At 35.7% G+C, this 20,749-nt stretch overlaps 1 protein-coding gene across 2 annotated transcripts in view; it reads right to left on the bottom strand.

The window, feature by feature from the left end:
- Positions 1-20,749, bottom strand: part of CDH12 (cadherin 12) — a 1,313,162-nt gene that overhangs the window by 283,281 nt on the left and 1,009,132 nt on the right. For both annotated transcript variants that reach the window (XM_021000534.1, XM_021000535.2), the window contains one exon: positions 10,978-11,272. In XM_021000534.1, the coding sequence (XP_020856193.1) occupies positions 10,978-11,272 (295 nt within the window). The remainder of the gene's footprint in view (positions 1-10,977; positions 11,273-20,749) is intronic.

Consider the following 20,749-nt stretch of genomic DNA (forward strand, 5'->3'; position numbering starts at 1 on the left):
ATATTTTGAGAAAAGAGAAAATTTTATTTTTATTAGAGAAATTTGTTGTAAAATGTTTTCATACTAATTCATTGTCTATTCTCTCTTTTATCAGCAGGATTTTAAAAAATATTGATCATTACTGCTAAATAAATCTGCTTTATGAAGACGGATAAGATGCTTTTTAAAAATTTTGGAAAAAAAGATATAAGCTCCTCCCACCTTGTTCCTGGTTAACTATCCCTATGGTATCCTTTAAACATTATTAATATGGGTAATGCTGATATCAGTTACAGTCAAAGGTGAGCACAGGAATAAACTGAGAAAGTGAAAAAAATAAAAACTCAACACCACCTGTTGTTCATTATATGTGTCTTTCAAAAGTGGATTTTATAGTTAATCATATTTTAGCACTTTGAAAATTATTAAAGGTCATGAAATTCGTTCCAGCATGATTTTCTTCTGAGGGACAGAGAAGAATGTTGCCAGTTAAACCAATTACATTATATTCTGTTATTTACTTTTGATAATCATTTGTAAAAAGATAGTCTTTGATTATTCCATTTGAAAAGCATCAATATGAGGATTAAGAATAGAGTTACCCACAGCACCCCTTTTTGTGACCCAATCTATCCTTTCTGAGATAGCCTTGCTAACCTTTCTTCCCCCTGTAAAATACATTTATTCAGAATGAATTTATGGTTTGTTATTACTTTGAATCACAACCCATTTGGATTCTTTTCCTTCAACTTCTTCCTGAAAGACACATAAAATCTGTGAAGACAAGAGAGGAACATGAAGGAGCCTCATAGAGAAATAGGATGGGATGTAATGTCATGATATTTTAGCCATATGAACATGGGCAAATAAAAAAAATGTCTTTCCTTTATCACATTAAAAATAATTAACACTCATCCAAAATTAAGGAAAAAATTAAGGAACAACCTGATGTGACAAATTGTAAGAGGCAATATCTGAGTGAAAAACTTGGTTTAAACATTTTTTTTATCTTCCTTACTACCCTCATTCCATAATATTGTTTTCTCTCTTATTGAGGGAAAATTGTTTCCCCGTCTTTTGACTGACTATTCAATGATAGATAAGTTTCTTGCCCCTCATTAATATTTATTTGGTACTATGTAGGCTAATAATAAATACAGTGGGAACCATTGGGGGAAAAGTCATATAGTAGAGCTTGGAAAAATCAGCATTTCTTACAACCAGAACCAGACTGCTCCTTTACTTCTGGAGCAAATGGACGGTAGCGTGGCTGAACTATTTATTTCAATATTCTTAATGACTGATATAGATCACTGCATAATTAACTTAGCTTCCATGACTACTATTGATTTTAAAAACATTGCATAAAGACATGCCTTTTATCTCTTTTGGCATTGGAAAATGTTGTCACAAAAAAAAAAGATTTTGGACATAGACCGGAAGCCATCCATTTTGTTGTGTTAAAGAGCTCTATTTTCTTAGTAATATTTCTGTCTTAACTTTCTAGTCTGTACTCTTGATAGGCTATTTCTAGCTGATGGATTTGTATGATCCATCAGCATCTGATTTCTTGGAATAGTTTACCCTATTACAAAAGATAGCTCATGTTCAATTTTATTTCTCACTGCATTTTGCACCCTACAAGGCAAGAACAAAGACGAATCATGGAAAATGTAGATGGCATCCACGTTTACCAGCCAAGATGATCAATCCAAACTCAGTTAGAGCCTGTTATCAGCAGCACCTTAATGGGTGCAGAGTGCTATGCGATGATGACTTGTCATAAACCAAGAGACAACTGTGCCCCAATGAAGTCTCCTGCTTGCCTTTGTGTACAAAGTATAAATAGAATTGAGCAAATAGGGTGAAAAAAAAGAGTCCCACTGCCGGAAGGCAGTGTTAAAGAAAAATGATGTTCATAGCCACTCTGCCACTAGCTGGCAAAGCAGTTTTTATAAAACATATTTAATGTTTACAGCTACTTGGAGGCTGGGAAAAAAGTAATACTTTTAAAATATGTTTAATGTTTAGAAGCACTCTGTGGCCCGAGAAGCAACTCCTGCTAAAATATATTTAATGTTTAGAGTCTTTCAGAGGCTGGGAAAAAGCAACTTCTTGTTAATTTTTAACATTTACTGCTGATCAGTGGCTACTAAAGCAGCTATCAATACTGTCTGCTTTATGTTTAGAGACACTCTGAACCTGGATGCACACAATCCTTACCTTGATCTTCTCATGGCTGTACAAAACCTATCAATAGTATTGCCATAGAAAGCACACCACTAATAAAAATACAGTAATCCAGAGTGATACTAAAATGTCCTCTTCTTACACAATCATAACCCTTACCACTCTAGACTTCTGGGTTATTCTGTATACTGTGAACACTGCAACCGCTGACACCACAGGGATCAGGAAGCCTTGCTCAACTTTCACCAGTTGTGCTGAATAAAACTTTGTGACTTCAAAACAACAGCTCAATCCTATAATTTGTAGGAGTTTCAAAGATCCTCACCTTGTGTCCACACATATGGGTAAACGGAGGCCTACAAACCAAAAACAAAACAAAACAAAAAACAAAACAAAACAAAACAAAAACAACACTAGAAGACAAAGGAAAAGAAGTTCTTGTTTTCTTTGATTTTTTTTAAGCCAATTACATTGGAAAATGCAGTATAATCAACTGCTTTAGGACAGTCATATTTAGGAGCCTGGTACAGAGAAAAGAACATGGAATAGAAGAGGCAATGTGGTATACAAATAGTACGAATAGAAATGACTTTGGATTTAGGTGACCTGAGTTCAAATCCTGCTCTGATACCTAATAAGCATGTGAATTTCTTCAAATCCCTGGACCTCAATTTCATCAGATATAAAATGAGGAGCTTGGACTAGAAAATTTCTGAGGTCACTTTGCAAGTTCCCAATCTATGGTCCTGGATCCTAAGGCTACTGACTGGGGGTTGGGGAGTATATATTGGTAATTAAATCAAAATAGATAGAAAGCTTTCTAATGAGTACCCACTGAGAAGGAAAATGAACTGTAGCTGGGGCTCCTGATCTCTATCACCTAGGAATACATCAGCCAACTACCTGAAGATCAATGTTTAGTACCCTTGAAGCCACATATATTTTTTTTCTGTTCCTTGTCAGTGCAGAAAGGATAACCCCAAGAAAATCTGGCACTATGCTGCCAAGATGAAGGCGTGGTAAACATTCACTTCAGGGGGCAGCTAGGTGGTGCAGTGGATACAGCACCAGCTCTGAAGTCAGGAGGACCTGAGCTCAAATCTGGCCTCAGAACAAACACTTGACACTTACTAGCTGTGTGACCCTGGGCAAGTCACTTAACCCCAATTGCCTAAAAACAAAACAAAACAAAACGTTCACTTTCAGCCTCACTGAAGTGCATAGTTCCTCTCAAATTTATACAGTTGTGTTACCAGGAAGGCAGAGAACCTACTGAAGAAGAGCTCTAAGGAGCAGTGAAAGCATTTGGCTTCCCACCCATCGCTCCACCTGAATCCTTACTACTTGGCATTTCCTGAAAAACAAGGAAAAGTTTGAGATTGAGTTTTTGTTTTAATATCTGTGTTGTTATCACAAGGGGGTCTTCAAAAACACATTACCACATGATTCCTATGCTCTCAATAAAGACAGTTAATTCCCTCCTTCTCTGACAGAGGATATTTCAGATATAAATGTGTCAGGAAAACCTCAACCTACATACATAAATTCCATGAAAACCAAAAGGCAAATTAGAACATAAATTAAAAGAGTAACTTAAAATTTTTTTGTTTATAGATGCCCCTGACTTATGGAAGCTGTGAACTACTTGCCACCCAGACTCCCGGCTGTCCTTCATGTCTAAAATGCATGTTCTCCTTATCTTCAATTCTCATCCTCTTTGTCTTTCTTCAAGATTCTGCTCACAGATGCCACTTCCATTAAAAAAAAGTCTTTTGGGGATGCCTTGAATTGTCTCTCTTGTCTAAAGATTGCTCATTTGGTACTTTTTGAGGAGGCAGAGCCAGGGTACTGGAGTGGTGGAAAGCAGCATGGAGAGCTTCCTTCCACCAAACTCCTCCAAACAGATCTAGAATATGCACCAGAATGAATTTTGTTGGGGAAATACAGATGAAAATGCAGTGAATAATTTGTCCAGCCAAGCTCAGAATATCCCTGACAGGGATGTCTGCGGATACTAGTACTAGTGACAGTGCAGGACCTCACAGGTTTTGGGACACTCCAGCAACTCAGGAGAGGTTATGCACAGGGCAGGAAGAGGTCCTAGACCCGTATTGGGATACTGTGATGGGGACAGATGCAAACTGGCACCTCTGTCACTCACTACCCATTTCTGGATCACAGATATAGGGCATACTGAGAACTGCACACGGGGATAGCATTCTTGACAGGGAGACCCTGCATTTTCTCCTGAGAAAGGAAGATCAGAAGGTAGCAACAGTGGTGAGGCTCAGAATTAAGGAAGAGAGCTGGGTCTTGGTTCCAACATCCACCAAGCCAACAAAGCAATAACTAGGACAAAATTTTCAGACCAAAGGGAAGCATACAATTCTGCTGCTCTGTACCAATAGTCCTCAGACTAAGGGTCCAGAAAACAGATTTTGCCCTGCATTAGACCACTTTTGAAGCATTGAAAGATTGTAGATCCCCAGCCTCTCCCTGTGATCCTAGAATAGCAGAACTTCAACCACCCCCAAGAAAGCAGCCACAGTATCAGTGCAGACTTCCCCTATAGAAGTGTGGTAGACAACATCAAATTTGAAGTCAGGAAGCAGAGTGGAAGGATGAGAAAAAAGAAACACCATAAAGAACCATTATGGGATCAGGGCAGTTCAAGACACAAACTCAGAAGGAGAGCATGACACCAAAATATTTACAAGGAAAGCCTCAGAGAGCAACAAAACTTGGGGAAAAGGCAATGAGTACTCTTGGAAGAGATGAACCACTTTAAAAAGAGCTAAAAGATTTTTTATAAATAAAATGAGAGTGCTTGAGGGAAAAAAATAGTGGAAAAAGAATGAGAGCTTTGGGGGGGGAAAGAATTGAAAAAAAGAATTGATAGCTTGGCAAGTGGGGATAAAACCTTGTCCAAACAACAACATGGAACACAGATTGAGAAGAAAAAAATTTAAAAATCATTGGCCTTTCTAAATGCCATGACCAAAACTAAAGCCTAGAAGTCCCATTTCGAGAACTTTTAAAAGAAAGCTCTTAGAACCAGATGGTAAAGTGGAAATAGAAAACACCTGTAGGATTCTGAACATAACCTCCAAATGAAAACTCCCAGATATAACACAGCCAAATTCTAAAGCTCCCAAGTTAAAAAAAAAATACTACATGGAGCAGGAAGAAAGAATTTAAGTACTGAGGAGCCAAAGTCAGGATCACACATGAATTAATGATCACCACTATAAAGGGTCAAATAACTTGAAAAAAAATTTCAAAAGGCAAATATTATGGCCTTAGAAGTAAATAACAATTTACTCAGGAAAACTGAGATACAAGCTACAAGGGCGGGGGTGGGTGGAGGAATAGATCTTTAATGAGTAGTGTACTTTCAAGTATTATGGATAAAATGAAGTTCAAATACAAAAGTAAAGAGAAATATAAAAAAGTAAACATGAATGAACAATGATATAGGACTAAACAAGGATAGTCTGCTTGCATTTAAATATGGGGAGATGATCTAAATCCCCTCTGAACCCAACTGTCATCAGGGATTATAGAGGAAGTCCAAGTAGACAAGGCCTAGGAGTGTTGATGACCTTAAGAAATGAATAGAAAGAGAGGGGAAGAGAAATACAGGATGTGGGGAAAAGGACTAGAAGGTTAAGGAAAATTATCTCACATAATAATGATGGACAATTAAACGTTATACAAATAAGGAAGAAGTAATGGGGGCAGAGCTGATACTTGAACCTCATTCTCTTCTGAATTGTTCAAAAGAAGGAAAAATATAAACACAGATTCTTGGGTACAGAAACACTCTTCACTCAATGAAGAAACAGCAGAGGAAAGGAACAAGAGAGGAGGGGGAATTAATGAGATAGATTAAAGGAAGAGATTAGTCCTCAGCAAAATGAACTCTAAGCAGGTACAAAATATTTACAGCTCTTTTTTGAAGAGGTATAGAATGGGAATTATTACCACTTCAAAATGGTGGCTATCAGAAGTGATTTTGAGTTGGAGTGAATTATGTTATCATGTTTTTTTTTTCTTTAAGAGAGAAATAAGAAGATCTTGTCATAACTGGAAATCTCTCCTCTTTGCCTCCTAGCTTCCCTCACTTTCTTCAAGTCTCAGCTAAAATTATACCTCCTAAAAGAAGCCCACCTTAATCTTAGGGCCTTCCCTTTGAGATTATCTCCAATTTATTAAATTTACCCCAAATATATCCTATTTATACATAGCTTTTGTATGTTTTCTACTCCATCAGACTGAACTTCTTGAGAATAAGGACTGTATTTTTCCTTTCTTTGTACTCCTAGTACTTAGCACAAGATAAGGCACATAGTAGTTACTTAAGAAATAATGTATTATCTGACTGAAATTCCTTCCACTACCACTTACCCCTCTGTACTGCCATCAAATTTTGTTTTGTATTTCTTGCCTTTTAGACACTTTCATAACACCGTAATTATTCACTACAGGACAGTCAAGCCAATTCCAGGTTGTGTTTACGTGAGGAAATTTATTCTGCGATGTCAATGTTGGTTTCCCAAACTGTAGGAATATATGTATGTATTATATGTATACACACACACACACACACACACACACATATGCATATATATACACATATAGATAGATATAGAGATAGAGATAGAGATAGAGATGGATATGGATATAGATATAGATATAGATATAGATATAGATATAGAGATAGAGATAGAGATAGAGGTAGAGGTAGAGGTAGAGGTAGAGATAGAGGTAGAGGTAGAGGTAGAGGTAGAGGTAGAGATAGAGATAGAGATAGAGATAGAGATAGAGATAGAGATAGAGATAGAGATAGAGATAGAGATAGAGATAGAGATAGAGATAGAGATAGAGATATAGATATAGATATAGATTAATCTATCCTAGTCAAGGAAACTTTTGTCTTGGAGGATATCCAAAGAGGTAGGTTTTTGCCAACGGTGAAACATGGATCTGAGATTGGAACGAAAGTCAAGACTAACAAAGAGGCTCTACTTCAGTGCTGGACTCTCAACAATTCAGTTAACTCATGTTTCACAACTTGTAGTAGTAAGCACTCTGTATCCTCTATTATTTGATCATTTAAAGAAAAAATCATTTTATGCAATGCCAAAATAGTTATTCATCATTTATATATAATGTTTATATAATGACTGCTAATTCATGGAATATTCTCCACATATTCCGATTCTTGTACTGTTCCCTTGAATCAAATATACTGCAAAAAGAAGTTACAAAATGAAACTTTTTAGAAGATTCTATACTATTAGACACCACAAGTCACATCTATGTAGGAAAAAATAACTATTCCTGTGATTTACAAGATTACTGAACCACTTTCAAATTCTTCTTATAAGGAATATGACAACATTGAAAATTTACTTCCATGTTGTACATGCTTTGGTGAAATGGTGCTTTAGTATATGACTTCTGATTTTTCTATAACCCTACAAGGATGAAGTACAATATGACATAGTTATATAGTGAATTCCATACCACAGCAGAGTGTGTGATAACCAGATCTGTACTTCAGATACAAACCAGATAAATGTTATATGATGATAATATATGTTGATAATGTTTATTATCAATTAATTATACAGTTGAACTAAATCCTAAAGTCACTGTTTTGTTTTTAAAACAAAGAAATCATTTACATTTAAATATTTTTTAAATTAAAATACCACAAAACAGCTTTTTTCTTCTCTTTTGTTACTACTATAATAGTGGCTAATTTTAGATAATTTTTTGCTTTCACTTTGCTTTCATTTTGCCTGTTTTCATTTGGCCTAATACAAGGGTAATTTAAGTGATCAGACTGTACTTTTTCTAATTAGCAAACCGATTTTAAGTTAATATCCTTACTGTAAATGATTTTTGTTTCTTTTTCCTTTTTTTTTTTAAAGGCAGTTGGAGTTAAGGGACTTGCCCAGGGTCACACAGCTAGTAAGTGTCAAGTATCTGAGACTGGATTTGAACTTAGGTCCTCCTGACTCTAGGGACAATGCTCTATCACCTAGCTGCCCCTGTAAATGAATTTTAATAATACAATATATCTTGTTTTGCTTTCATATCTAATGACAATAGTTTGACCTCCTGGAAATATGTACAGAATTGAATTAATCAATTTATCTTTTAAAATGATATTTCAGAAATTTGTTGCTAAATTTTGCTAAAATGAGATTTCAGATTTATTTTTGCTCTGAGAAATTATCCATGTGTCTTTCCCCCCCCAAAAAAAATTATAAGGCACAAATAATTCTTTTAAAAACACGTCTGCAGATGGTCACAATGCCAGCCAACTGCTGCTGCTGTACATTAAGGAATAGAGCTATCTATTGAAAATAGTGTATGTGAGAGTTTTAGGAATAATAAAAAGGAGCGATAGACACACAGACAGAGACAGAGAGACAGAGAGAGACAGAGACTGAGACGTAAAGGCAGAGAGAGAGCCTGAAACAGACACTAGGCTTTTAGGCCTGCAGTTTTAAAACTAAGTGAACGCTTCTGAAACTCTTTCTAAGATCATAAAGATGATATGATCTCTGAATACCTGATAAGGTCACATACACAATTTCTAATACATTTGAGGTAAATCCATGTGACACCTCCCATAGCCAAGAAGATGTCTATGCCCTCGGGATAGTCTGCACAATCTTCATTAAATGTATTGTATGGTTATAAGGGCAGCAAGAGTCATCTGAAGACTTTCAGAGTTCGGAAATTTTAGCAATTGTTCACACTTACATTTGAAATCATAGCTTAGGAAGTGATAAATAAGTAGCTGTGGCTGGTGAATGCACTGAACAAGGACAGAAAAGTTAGCTTTGAAATAAGTAGAGGGATTCAGGCTCAGATAATGATTTCCCCATTTTTAAAGCAGGGTTACCTCACTCAGAGACTCAGAGTGGAAGCTAAGACTTGAAAAAAAAGCCCCAGGTGATTAAAATCTAGTTTTAAAATCAACATAATCACCAAGATTCTTCCATTGCAAGGGAGTAATTTTTTCAGGTCTCTGAATTAGCCTGTTGAGCCATTTATATGCCATGAGAGTAATAATATTGAAAATTCCTGAAGAAAGATTTCCAAGTCTTTTTTTTTTCACATACCCCACCCCCACATCAATTAATTGATGAGATATCTCTTCAAATCCCCTTTCATATATTAAGCTTTCATTTGTTGTGGGTTTTTTTAAATTACCTTCTAAGATGATAATTTGAGAAGTAGTATACTTAAGTTTTCTTTCATATAACAAATTGTCAGTTGTTCTCAAGTGTAAAACAATGACTTAAAGGAAGAAACTACCCAAGTCCTAGATAAGGGATTGCTATATCATTTGGGAATATAAAGATGACTTCCTGTCTATAAGAACCAGAAAGAAACTTGTGTTAACAGGTTAAAATGTATATTTGCATTATTCTAACTTTTAGAAACATGCTATCTATATGTACATTTATAAATATATATGCACACATGAGGGAGAGAGAGTGTACGCATGAGAGAGAGATGTAGGAGGAGGAGGAGGAAGAGAAGGAGGAGCAGCATGATGTCTAAAGAGCCAATGTCAGTCAGGAAATTTGAGTTTAAGTCTTGTCTCTGACATGTATGTATTTGTGTAGACTGTGTGACCCTGAATAAATCATTTAACATATTGCTTCACAGAAATCGCTAAGGTTTCAGAGTAATTGCCTATGTTTATTGGTAAATTATGTATATCTAAAGAAAGTTAAGGCTACTACTTTCTTTACGGACCTGCTGCCCAAGTTCTAATACTTATATTGTTGGACTCAGCAATTTATCCAAATCCAGAGATACCTACAAGCAACATGTCCCCTACTGTATATGCCCGAGAGGATCTATTTTTAAAGCAAGCATCTGTATTCCCCATCTGAGACCAAAGATGTGGTAAATGATTATACCCAATTCGAGACAAGTAAATTTTGATGCAGACATATACATTTTTTGTGTGGTGACTATAATGTCCCTGGAGAGGCCACAAAAGTTGTCTATTTAGAAGGCATTTGATGCTAAATAGTGAGAGAAACCAGTAAGCCCCCAATGTCCTAAATTGTCATTTCTAGCTCCAAAGCATACTATAAAGTGTTCCCTATTAAAGAAGAAAGGATCTTTTCTTTTCCTCTTCTCCCAGAATCTGCATGTGAACTTGCTGTGCTATTGTTTTTTTTTCTAGTTTGAACAAAAAGCTACTGTCTTGTAGTTGTAGCTATCACCAATACTTTCTATGTTTTCCTAAGCAAAGAGAAAAAAAAAATTACCTAGAACCACTACTTTGTGGTAGGAAGAACTGTGAAAGTCCTTGCAAGCAGTCCTACCCAGGACTGGCTCATCAAATAGAACTTTAAAGACCTTTAACACCGACATGCAAGCATACACACACATATGGCCATATATCACTTCAGTTGGTTTAATATGCAGAAAGATATTATTCATTCCACTTCATAAACTTAACAAAAGGATTCATTCTATGAATTTATGCAAAAACATTATGTAACCAACAGGTTAGTGAGAAAGGTTTATTGGGGTATATCCCAATAATATCTTTAAAATAGGATAGCTGGGGTGGGGAAGAAGACCCCTAGTTCAACAACAACAACAACAACAACAAATTAAACTGATAAATGAAAATATTTGTGTGTTCAGCACAGTATTATTCTGTCTTGCAACTTATATTTTAGCTATTAAATCTGAGATGTAGGATACTCAAGTTAAAGAGAAGTGAGCAGTAGCTAAGAGAATTTTCATTTTCTTACTCACCTACTGGAGACATTTCTGGGACACTAGCAACATAAGGTCCATCCAAGAACTTTGGCTCATTATCATTAATGTCCTGCACTTTGATGATGAATTCTGATTCAGGCTCCAGGGGCTTCCTGGTATGTATGTCCACAGCCTGAGCACGGAGAGTATAGAAAGGTTTTTCTTCTCGATCAAGGCTTCTTATGGCATGAATATCCCCTGTGGTTTCATCAATGGTAAAAACTGTGCCAGCTCCATCTCCTGAGAGGGTGTATTTTACGCTGCCCACTCCTTTGTCTAAGTCGGAATGAAGCTTTATAGTAGAGAAACAGAAAAAAAAAGGAGAGAGAGAGACAATAAATAATTAAATGAATATTCCTAAATGAAAGACGTCATTTACAAAAAGTTTGAAAAATCATTTTTCACTCAAGTAAAAGTTTAAAACCATTAATTCTTCTACCTTATTATCCTTCTTTATACAGAATTCTGAATTTTACAGCTGAAAAGGACCTTCAGGTTCATAATAATCTCTCCCAAGTTGGAAGAGATTTTATTTTACCTTTAGATCAAGGAAAGAGAAATTACCTTTTCCATAATTTGAGAAGTGTGAAAATGGTCACTATTTAGGAATAGGAGAGAGAATTTCACCACTAAATCTGCTTTTCTGGCCAGGGGATGGGGATGGGACAATGGAAAAAAGATAGTGACAGCAAAAAGAAGATGAAAGAACTAGAAAGAATTCCATGCCATATAAGAAGGGTTTCTCCCAATCATTAAATTCAATTCAATTCACATTCATGAAGTGCTTAATGTGAGTAAGTAAAATCCAGTAAGGGCTAGGGAAAATACAAAATTTCAAACTACCTACTTTCATGGAGGTTGGTATCTAATAGAAGTAATATGAATTTATATAGCAACTTAATCTTTTTGGCACAAAGGCCTACACTAGTGAACTTGCCCAGGGATGTAGGACTAAGAGAGGCAGCTTGTTGGTTCTGTGAGAGCAAATATTTCAGCTATGAATATTCTGCCAGATTGGTAGGCAGTCTTACTTAATTGTGCTAAAAGTAAGGATAGGGATAAAGACTGGACCATTAATATAAGAAAGACTACCCTTTAATGTAAGAAACTCCCAGATGAGAAATCACCCTCCACCAATGGAGGAAAGCACTTGCTCTGTTCTTTACAGTTCTGGAGTTTCTTAAAATGCCAAGAGAGAGGCTAAGTGCCTTACCCAAAGTCACACAGCCAATGTCAGAAGCTGGATTCAAACTCATTTATTCCTAGCTCTAAGAGCAGCTCTCTAAACACTATACCAAAAATAAACATGGAAAACATATGACATAAATAATTATTTAAATACAGAATCCCTATTTTACATATAGGGGAGGGAGATAAGCTGACACAGATTGTGGCTAAGGGTCCTGTCTAAAATCACACAAACTGGAACAAAACAAAATAAGACAAAATTCTGACGATTTCCAGATATGAAGCCATCATGTATTGCAATAGACCATGCTATTTTCTAAATCAGTCTCTTTTCTTTCAAAGTCAGTCTCTGTCCAGATTTGGAGAACAGAGGGTCTGCATGTTTTATTTAAGAAGAAAAACAAAACACAACCAACTAAATCTGGAATCAAAGACCTGGATTTGACTATCAGAGCCATGTTTGACTTGCCATCTGACCTTAAATAAGTCATTAAACCATGCTGAGCTTCAATTCTCTCCTTTCTAAAGTGGGATTCAAATATCTGTCCTTGTCTATGCTTGTGAGGTTCAAATGAAATTATATGTATATATGTATGTGATATGTATATGAGTACTTTGTGAAATGAAAAAAATAGTATAGAAATTTATGGTGGTGTCATTGTTACCACCACTGTCAATTGCTATGTGGTTGTTCCCAGAACAACATATGAAAGATTGAATGAATAAAGAGAAGACTGGGAGAAATATTTTCTCTGTCATGCCATAAATGATGTTCTGGATGGATTCCTGAGCAAATCTTAACTGTGGATAAAGGATGGGAATACTTAAGCGTAAAATCAAGGCAAAGATAAAAGTTCTTTGAACTCGGTGATTTTAAATCGCAATATTCCATACTACTACTGAGTATGAGTATTGCCAGTTCAAACACTGAGCAAAGTTTACTTTAGTGTGTGATTAATTTGAAGACGTGGGACTGGCAAAAGCTCAGTGCAGAACTGATGAGTTTTTACAAACTGGATTCAATTTGCCAAAGGCTCTTGAGAAATATGGTAATAGAGTAGGAACTTAGTCAAAATCTTCAGTAGGTTCTGAAGATACCGTACAAATGTTGACATTCCCTTTCTGTCAAAACCAAGGCCATTTTAACCCAAACAAATCAAGAAATGGCAAAACAAATGTGTTTCATGGTTTGCCCCAAATTCAAATGAAATTCGATTTTGATATTGCTGTTGTCTTTGCTGCTCCCAACACTCAGTATCTTAAAATTTATTTAAAGCTAAAATTTATATGTATTGCTGCCTCAGAAGAGAATGCTTAATAGTATGTTAAAGATTAGCAAATGAAATGAGGATCATTCATGCAAAACACGTGGGAGGATTTTACCATCTTACAGCAGCTTAAAACAGTAGGCTGGTTAAATAGAGAGACAAAAAGTACCCAGGGTAGAGATGTAACAATATAGCTATGTAGCAATGACTAGCTAATCTAGTCACTTAGAACATGTGTACTTGACCACAAGGTTAACTTTTCTCCAATAATCTAAGGTTATCTTCACATTCTGTTTAGCATCAGAAGGAATTTTCAGTGAAGACAATTAGCATTATTCCTGCCTTACACCTGAAAGTGAATAATCTTATTCTAAGAAACCGTATATATGTAATGTGACCTGGGTGGTTACATCCATTCATTTCTGGAGTAGAATTGGGTCATGTTTTTTCATTCCTTAATTTCACTTGGTTCCATTGCTGAGAGAAGAAGCCCTGTCATGAGTAAGAAGCATCTCAAATACCTTTCAGGCTATTCTTGGAAAACTGAAAAAAGTTGAAAGAATCATCCTTAACTTTAAATTTTGTCAATAGCTACAAAACCACAATAATTCAACAGCTCCTTTACATTAGACATAGAGTAAGCCAGTCATTTCAGAACAACATGAATTGTTGTTCTGAATAGAGATTTAAAAATCACAAGGAACATAATATTAACAAAAAAATCTCTTGGTAAAAATGTGCTCTGTGGGAGTACCTGTTGTATCTATTATCATAGTGCAGCTGGTAGCTCCAATAACACCATCTGACTGTGTTGATATTTGACATCATTCCCTTTCTACCACGCCCCCCAAAAAAAGTTGTACAGATGATGGACGTAGAGATATGTGGTGTCCAGACAATTTTGTTAGAAGTGGTGATGTTTTGTTGATGATTTCTGAGTCAGCTCAGATGGTGCATGAAAAAAAAAAGATGCCAACAGAGGCTCAAAAAGGAGATTCAAGATTTACTTTAGAGTACAAACTGAACTTGAATTTCATTGCTTAAGAAAGCAGCTTGGTCTACAGAGTTAAGTACTCACTAGTTTGATTCTGATTTGTATTTTAGAAATTGTACTGCCCAAGACAAAAAGACATTCATTCATATTTTCTTTGAGTTGAAAGTGTGCACACCCTTGCACACACACACCCACACACACCCACACCCCCCTATATATATATATATATATATATATATATATATATATATATATATCTTGTCAAATAGTAATTCTTGGACTTTTAAAAAATTATGTTTTTATTCTTTTTGTGCAAAAATAAGGCACTAGCCTACATGCCTAAATTTTTAACTAATCACACATTTTTCAATAATTACAATTTAGAATACTGAGCCAATGAGAATCTTTAACTCTTTTGTTTCTTTTTGCTATTGTTGATGACATTGTTTTTGTAAATTCCAGAATTTGGAAAGCCCAAGTTGAGTCAACAAGCATTTATTAAGGGCCTACTATGTGTCAGAATTTGTGCTAAGAATAGAGTATTAAAAAAAAAAATATCTCTGCCATTAAGAAGCTCAAAATCCAAATGGAATGACAAAATGCAAACAACAACAAGAACTAAGTGTAAACAAGGTGTTTAGGAGAATAAAAATTAGGGATAATCTTAGGTAGAAGACACTAACATTAAGGAGAATGGACAAGGCTTCTTGCACAGAGTGGGGTTTTAGCTGAGATTTGAAGGAAGCCAGGGAAGTCAGCAGACAGAGGTGAAGAGAGAGAAAATTCCAAGCATGGAAGGATAGCTAATGAAAAGGTATGAAGTCAAGAGACAGAGTGTCTTGGGAAAGCAGCAGTAATGACTAGATTGTAGAGTATGTGGAGGGGAGTAAGGTATAAAAATCTAGGAAGTGCCCAGATTATAAAGGGCTTTAAAATCTAAACAGAATTTTATATTTGATCCTGAAGGAAATAAAGAGTGACTGGAATTTTTGAATAGAGAAGTGACATGATGATAAGTATGCTTTATGAAGATTACTTTGTTAACAGAGGATGACTTAGAGTGGGGAGAGACTTGAGGCAGGGAGACCAACCCAAAAGTTACTTCAATGGTTCAGTCATGCATGAGCTTTTGAAACCAGGATGAATTTATTTCTAGTTACTTAAATTAGGCCTGCATTTTTGAAAAAAAGTTCTGATTTCAACATTATATCTTTGTTTATATGAATGTCTTTCAAATGTGCAAGAGATTTGGTGGCACATAAAAATAATAAACTAGTTAGCTACATCATACAAGATTATGACCATGATTAACAAAGTGACTACTAAAAACAGTTTATAAATTTGGTTTGCTATCAAGTACGTTATGTAGCCTATCCTTACTGAAACATCTAGTGAGAACAATATTAAGTATGTCACATGAATACAGGTTATAAAACACATACTGAATAAAGACACTAAATATAAGTTTCCAACTTGCAAAGATTAGCTTTATTTATCCTTTGGTGTCATGAACTCTGAGGTGGGAAGGAATAATCTGTTTATGTGTTTTATCTGTTTAAAAATGTTTGCCAGTTTGAAAGTTGGGAATTAGTAAAATATTTCCCTCATTTGCTTTAAGATGGAGATGTACTACATGTCTTTTTACTGGCTGTCATGATCACTTAATGATAGAATTGACCAATGAGAGTCCAATTCTGGGAGTATATGCAGTTGTCTCTACTTGGTACAATTCACCTGCAGTTTTGCAAAGCCTACTTTTAGAAATACATGATGGTGTGAAGGGCCAAAATTACATTCTTTTTGAAAAATCAACCAGAAATAAAGATGGGTGAATGGGGAGGAAGGATGGGGAAATGATGGAGGTCTCATGCAGATGGTGTCACCTGAGATAAATCTTGAAGGAAATCAGGGATTCCAAGAGATTGAGGCAAGGATGTAGGACATTCCAGTTATCTTGGTCAGCTGGTACAAAAATATAGAGATCAGAAATGAAGTGACGGAAATAAGGAACAGCAAGAAGGACAGTTTTTTTGGACTGCAGAAGTATAATGCTTACTAAGGCTGGGAAAATAAGACAGGGTCAACTTATGAAAAGCTTTAGTGCTAAATATTGTAGTTCTAATTTTCTCCTAGAGGGAAAATTTATTAGAGGTTATTGAGGAAGAGGCTGAAGAATAGCATTTCATAGTACTTTGGGAAAATAATTTTGGTGGTTATATGGTGGATGGAGAGAGGGAAGTGAAGGTAATAAGCATTACTAATCCACCTACTACATGCCAGGTACTATGCTAAACATTTTACAAATGTCTCATTTGATCCTTGTAACAAGTCTGTAAGGTAGGTGCTGTTATTATTTGTATTTATAGTTGAGGAATTGAGGTAAACAGATGGTAAGTGACTTGCCTAGGGTCATGTAGCTAATAAAAGTTTGAGGCTAGATTTAAATTACTACCGTTAAATAATTAAGCCAAATAGCATCTACAGAAGTGATTTACTTAGTAGCACATGAGGTTGAAAAACAAATGGGGTTCAGGGTTCTCAGTATACAAGAATCCAGAACTTTGATTTTTACACAGTTAAAGTACAGTTTGGAGAGAATGAAAAATAGGATGTATTGAAATAGGGAGATACTTGGGACAGGGAGGCCAATTAGGAGCAATATTGAATTATCTCCCCTCCAACCCACTCGTATTCCAAATTTCACTGTTTCTGTCCAATGCACCACCATCTTTTGAATCTCTCAGGTTTATAATCTTGGTATCATCCTTGACTTCACTATCGATAACTCCATATATTCAATCAGTTGACAGATTTTGTAGTTCATATCTCTACCACATCTCTGGCATTTCACCCCTTCTCTCCACTCATAGAGGTACCATCTTAATTCAGGTACTCATGCCCTATTGTCTAAATTATTGTAATACTCTTCTAATTGTTTTCATACTTTAAGTATCTCAGTACTCCAGGCCATCCTATATCCTACTGCCAAAGTTATTTTTCCTTAGAGCAGATCTGACCACATAATTCCTCTACTCAATCAACACCAATGACTTTTTATTGCCTCTAAGAAAAAATGTAAGTTTTTAAAGTCCTTCATAATAGGAACATAACCCATCTTTCTCATTTCATGTGACCTTACTTCCTATCCTACACTCTGAACAAGATATACTGGCCTTCCCTATTTCTCATACTCAACACCCCATCTAACAGTCAGAGAAAGGAAAGAAGTTGGTGTCTTCCTCATTATTGTTATTATTATTAGTAGTAGTAGTATCATTATTTACTGAGGTTGCTTCTAGCCACTGTTGCTTTCTTATCCCACAGATGAATTTCCTACCTTGATAAAGATGATAACACATTGAGCTAAGTCCTGGAGCTTACAGAAAGAAGAAAAGAGGAATCACATTGATTCAATTTGCAAGTTCTCAAGAAGGGCTTCCATGATATGCCGTGAAATTAGAATTCATTTTGTTTTTGAAATAGTATTCAGACTTATCACTTTTGTTTTGGTATAGTGGAAAAAATATATTTGGAGTCTAAGGGCTTGGGTACGAACTGGAGCTCTCTTATTTATTGCTTAATATAACATTAGGAAAATGGCTTTACTTCTCAGCCTCAGTTTGCTCAGCTATAAAATAAAGGGTTTGAAACTCATTATCTCTGGATTTTCTTTCAATTTAATTCATCATGTATTTAATAAAGGCCTGTCATGGACAAAGCATGGTGCTGGATGCTAGAGGCAAAATTACTGCAGTTTCTGGCCTCTAGGAGTCAACATTCTACTTTCAAGTTTAACTCATATAAGCCTATGAAATTTGAATTTTCCAAACTTCAAATTAGAAATTCAACAAGTAACTATCCATTTCCAGAGAAAAAACAATGGAATATAAATGCAGATCTAAGCATACTATTTTTACCTTCTTTTTCCTTTCCCTTGGTTTTTCCTTTTTGTTCTGATTCTTCTTTTAGAATATGACTAATATGGAAATATATTTAATATGATAGTATGTGTAAAATCAGATTACTTGCCATCTTGGGGAGGGGGAAGGGAAGAGGGAGAAGGAGAAAAAAGTTTGGAACTCAAAGTCTTACAAAAGTGAGTGTTGAAAACTTTCTTTGCATGTTACTGGAAAAATATAAAATGCTATTAAGAAAATTAAAAAAAAAGAAATTCATCAAATAGTTCTTAAATGTTTACTGTTTTGAGAGCTCTATGCCAGACAATGAGGAAGAGATCAAACAAATAATTTATATAAAGCATAGCCTTTGATGCGTTGGGGCAGGGAGAAAGGAAAAAGTATTTATTAAGGACATCCTATGTTCCAGGCACTGTGTTAATGGCTTTACAAATTTTGTCTCTCTTGATCTTCACCACAACCCTGTAAGCCTCACACAGCTCAGGATCACACAGCTAGTAAGCATTTGAAGTGATATTTGAACTTAGGTCTTCCTGACTCTGAGTCCAGGGCTTCATCTCCTACACTACCTGGCTATCTTTCTGCAACTAATTAGTTAATAATAATATAAAAATATATGAAAAATGCATAATAGAGGCACAAACAAAATAGCACATGAGGTTTGGAGACAGAAAGGTTATTTACTAATTGGGAAAATTAGGAAAGGCTTCGTGGAGAAGGTAATATTTAATTTGCACTTGAAAGAATAGGTAGGAATTTAATAAGAAAAGGAGAGGGAAATTCCATGCATGAGGTAGAGTATACAGTATGATCAAAGACACAGAAAGACCAAATATTTTATGATCCATTCTTAGTCCACCAACCACCCACCTTTTTTCTCTTCAGGTATCTCAGTAAACACTCACATATGTTATCTAAGAAATAAATGTTTGTATGTTGTTATGGTTGCTGTTTGTTTTCCATTGTGTACATGAATCCTTTTTCACTGTCAATACAGAAAATATTCTAGCTCTTGCCATCCAATCTTAACAAAAAATATCAGCATTTTAGAGCAAAGGAAAATGTACTAGATAAACCACAGTGTTTTGAATTCGTGAATTAATACATATTCTGAAGGACAACAGCACATTGTTAATATGGAGAAGGCTACTGAGTTATGAGGTTCTGGATTCAAGTCATGCCTTTCACTGGGACTGATTGGATGACCCTGGCAAATTGCTTAAAGTCATGGAGCCTTGTTCAATTCTCTAAGACTTTGATTTGCAGATGAGGTACCTATTTGCATTAATGGAGGGTGTTTCTTCACTAGGAGTTTAACAACTTGTCATAATTCTGACAAGGAAATAAAAAAAATACTGATGCTACTTTGGCCTTGGAAATATATCATTTCATAGTGATGTCATGCTGTTATACAAGTATAACTGGCTAAATGCTAATAAAATTCTTGATGGCAGGGGCAGAGGCGAATGTCTTTTAGCATTTATGAAGTGGAACATGGAATAAGAAATGGTGGCCTTGTCTACAGGACTCTGATGGTGATTAAGTTGAGTCTGCAAGCAATGGAGCCCATAGATAAATAACTACATAGGAAAAAAGATTCCCTGAATCTTTGCGTTGCAGTTATTTTTATTATCTGCAGACAGGAAACCTTCTAAGTAACTTTGGGCAAATAATTTACAATTCCAGTCTCTCTTTTTCCTTCTCTCTATTCTGCTTTCATGGATGCCACAGTGGTCATTATGCTAGTTTAAATTTCCCTAGAATATGTGTGAGATATTTCTGATAAGCAAAACAGCTCCTCTTCCCCCAAAAGACAAAGCCCACAGACTGCCCATAACTCTGCCTGAACAATGTTATAATGCAAATTCTGTTCCCTCTAAAGCCAATGACTGCAATAGTACATTTGGCATTCTCAGTCACCCTCCTCTCAAGGGAGGATTCATTTGTTCCTTCTAGCTTGATTGTTACCAATTGAGCAAGAGGAATTCCACTTTACAAGGTTAGGAATTCCCCTTAACAGCCTAATGTGAGTTGAGAACTCCCCTGGCTAGCTGACAGACCCAGAGCTATTTATCATCTGGAAATATTTCACCTTCTATTCAAGAAAGTAGAAATACATTTGAAAGAGGCGTAAAACCTCCCTTGAGGTCTGTCAAGGAAGATCTCCAAAGAACAAAGAGGCCTGGCAATCCTTGGGAGCAACTGTAAAATGATCTGCTAGGATATATTATGTGCCCTGATAGCAAAGGGAATATGCTAATCTCTCAATTTTCCCTTTCATATTTTTCTTTCCCTGTGAATAGTCCTGCCACAATAACATATGAGGAATGTTGTAAAACTGATTCTTAAATGGTGCGTAAGTGTAGGTAATCCAAATTACTGACAGAACTGAATCACTCTTT

This window comes from Phascolarctos cinereus, unplaced genomic scaffold, assembly GCF_003287225.1.
Source record: "Phascolarctos cinereus isolate Bilbo 61053 unplaced genomic scaffold, phaCin_HiC Scaffold_4;HRSCAF=312, whole genome shotgun sequence".
NCBI lineage: Eukaryota > Metazoa > Chordata > Mammalia > Diprotodontia > Phascolarctidae > Phascolarctos > Phascolarctos cinereus.